This window comes from Rhincodon typus, chromosome 17 (genome assembly GCF_021869965.1).
Source record: "Rhincodon typus isolate 14 chromosome 17, sRhiTyp1.1, whole genome shotgun sequence".
NCBI classification, from domain to species: domain Eukaryota; kingdom Metazoa; phylum Chordata; class Chondrichthyes; order Orectolobiformes; family Rhincodontidae; genus Rhincodon; species Rhincodon typus.
Window position 1 is genome coordinate 33,299,149 of NC_063348.1, and position 2,001 is coordinate 33,301,149.

Here is a 2,001-nt window from a genome sequence, read left to right on the forward strand (position 1 = left end):
CATTAGATAGGAAAAGACCAGTAGGTCCATCCAGATAGTTCCATGAGGCAGTGATAAATTCCTCACACATTTCAGACGTTTGATACCTAAGTGGATTCCTGTAGCCACCAAAGAGAGGTGTTCATTACATCTAAAACTCGAAAGAATTGCAGATGCTGTGAATCAGAAACAAAAGCAGAAATTGCTGGAAAAGCTCAGCAGGTCTGGTCGCATCTATGGAGAGAAATTACACTTAATGTTTTGGGTCCAGTGACCAATTACATTTAATTGATTGATTTATTGCGCAGGCCAATTCAATTCACTAACTTCTCACTCCCAGGACATGTCAAGGCAGCTCATGAGGGTAGATATGAACATCTGAATGTTAAAAACTTCAATCCTCTGATTTATATTTCACATGTTTTCTTTCCCAGAACAAACTGTCATGAGATAATGTCAGAAGTCAGATGACACCGGGTTATAGTCCAACAGGTTTATTTGAAATAACAAAGGTGACCTCACCTGATGAAGAGGCAGCGCACCAAAAGCTTGTGATTTCAAATAAACCTGTTGGACTATAACCTGGTGTCATCTGACTTCTGACATTGTCCACCCCAGTCCAACACCAGCACCTCTGTATCGTGAGACAATAACACTTTGTGGACTAACTATGAACGCATTAGTTGGAAGGGAGTTGCAAGTTCAGGGGCTTATTTATTTTTTAAACTATCAAATAATGTGTTTACAAGTGAACACAGGAAACTTGCCAGTAAGTCTACCATCAATTGTTTTATTAACACAGACAAAGCCTAAAGAAAATAAATCTGTCTAACTGCGATGTCATAACTTTAAACATGTCAGCACTACAGAAACATTATTGACAGAAATGAACAATAGAATGCATGAAAAGAGTTCTGTTACAAAACAACTCCAATCATGGTGAATAAAGCAATGAGCCTATTGATTTAGGCAATTTTAACCCATGTTATATCCATGGTGTGACGGAAGGCTTATTATGCCAGCAAAGAGTAATGCAATGACGATTATGATGACAAGGATGCTCAGTGTTGTGGATGCAATGTTGAGACCTCGTGATGTAGATGCATAGTTCTTAGCTCCTTCTACATCTCCCACGACTTTCCGATCTCTGCTCTGAAAGAAAACAAATGTTAATTTGTTAATACAGCCAGACTTGAAAATCTCAGTGTTAGCTGTGTACAATAATTCAACGCTTGAAGTTCCGGTACCTTCGTAAATATCTTTGCAAATTGCCTTGGCGTAAAAAAGCATTAAGTTCCCACTGTTGTGCAGTTTCATTTGACATAAGAGAATTCTTGCATTTTGCATTTAATAATTTCGAGCAATAAATAGCAAATGGATTTGTCACACTCAGTAACATTGCTTAACAAGGCAAGAAAGAACATTGATTGCTTATGATTCACATCCATAAACATAATAGTACAAAATAGTGGATTATTTTCAATAACCCTTTGTGCAATGACATTGAGATAAAAGATTGGCTGGGTTTGTCAACCTTACAACTGCAGGATCCACCAAAAAAAAACCTGTAAGTTCAGTTTGAATATTGCACAATAGTTGTACAGTACTCAGTACAGTAGAATGTCAGAAGTTGTCTGGTCTGACAGTGCTGATCAAATGGCCTGGACTGTATCGTCAGGACGCATAATTCAAACTACAGTAACCAAGCAACCTTAGCTAGGAAACCTACTCCTGCCCCAAGAGTCAGTCTTTTGCCTTGGTAAAATCTTCATGAGGTTACAAATCTGGTTTCCCCTTTTGAACCAGAGAAGTTGATTATCAGGGACTTGGTTTTCCGAAAAGTTTGGCACAATTAGGACTGCTTTCCTTTTCAAGAGATGACTAATTAGGAGCTTCTCAAGATGAAAGGTTTTGATAAATTAGAGATAAAAACGACCCCTTCTGGTTCGAGGATTTAACATCGATGATAAGAGGCGAGGGAAAATGAGGAGAAATGATTTCACTCAGCTGTCAGGAAAGTTG

At 38.3% G+C, this 2,001-nt stretch overlaps 1 protein-coding gene across 1 annotated transcript in view; it reads right to left on the reverse strand.

Moving 5' to 3' along the window:
* Positions 1-749: 749 nt before the first annotated feature.
* Positions 750-2,001, reverse strand: part of LOC109917653 (dispanin subfamily A member 2b-like) — a 2,088-nt gene continuing 836 nt past the window's right edge. The window contains exon 2 of the mRNA XM_020517503.2: positions 750-1,131. Within this exon, the coding sequence (XP_020373092.1) occupies positions 955-1,131 (177 nt within the window). The 3' untranslated portion in view covers positions 750-954. The remainder of the gene's footprint in view (positions 1,132-2,001) is intronic.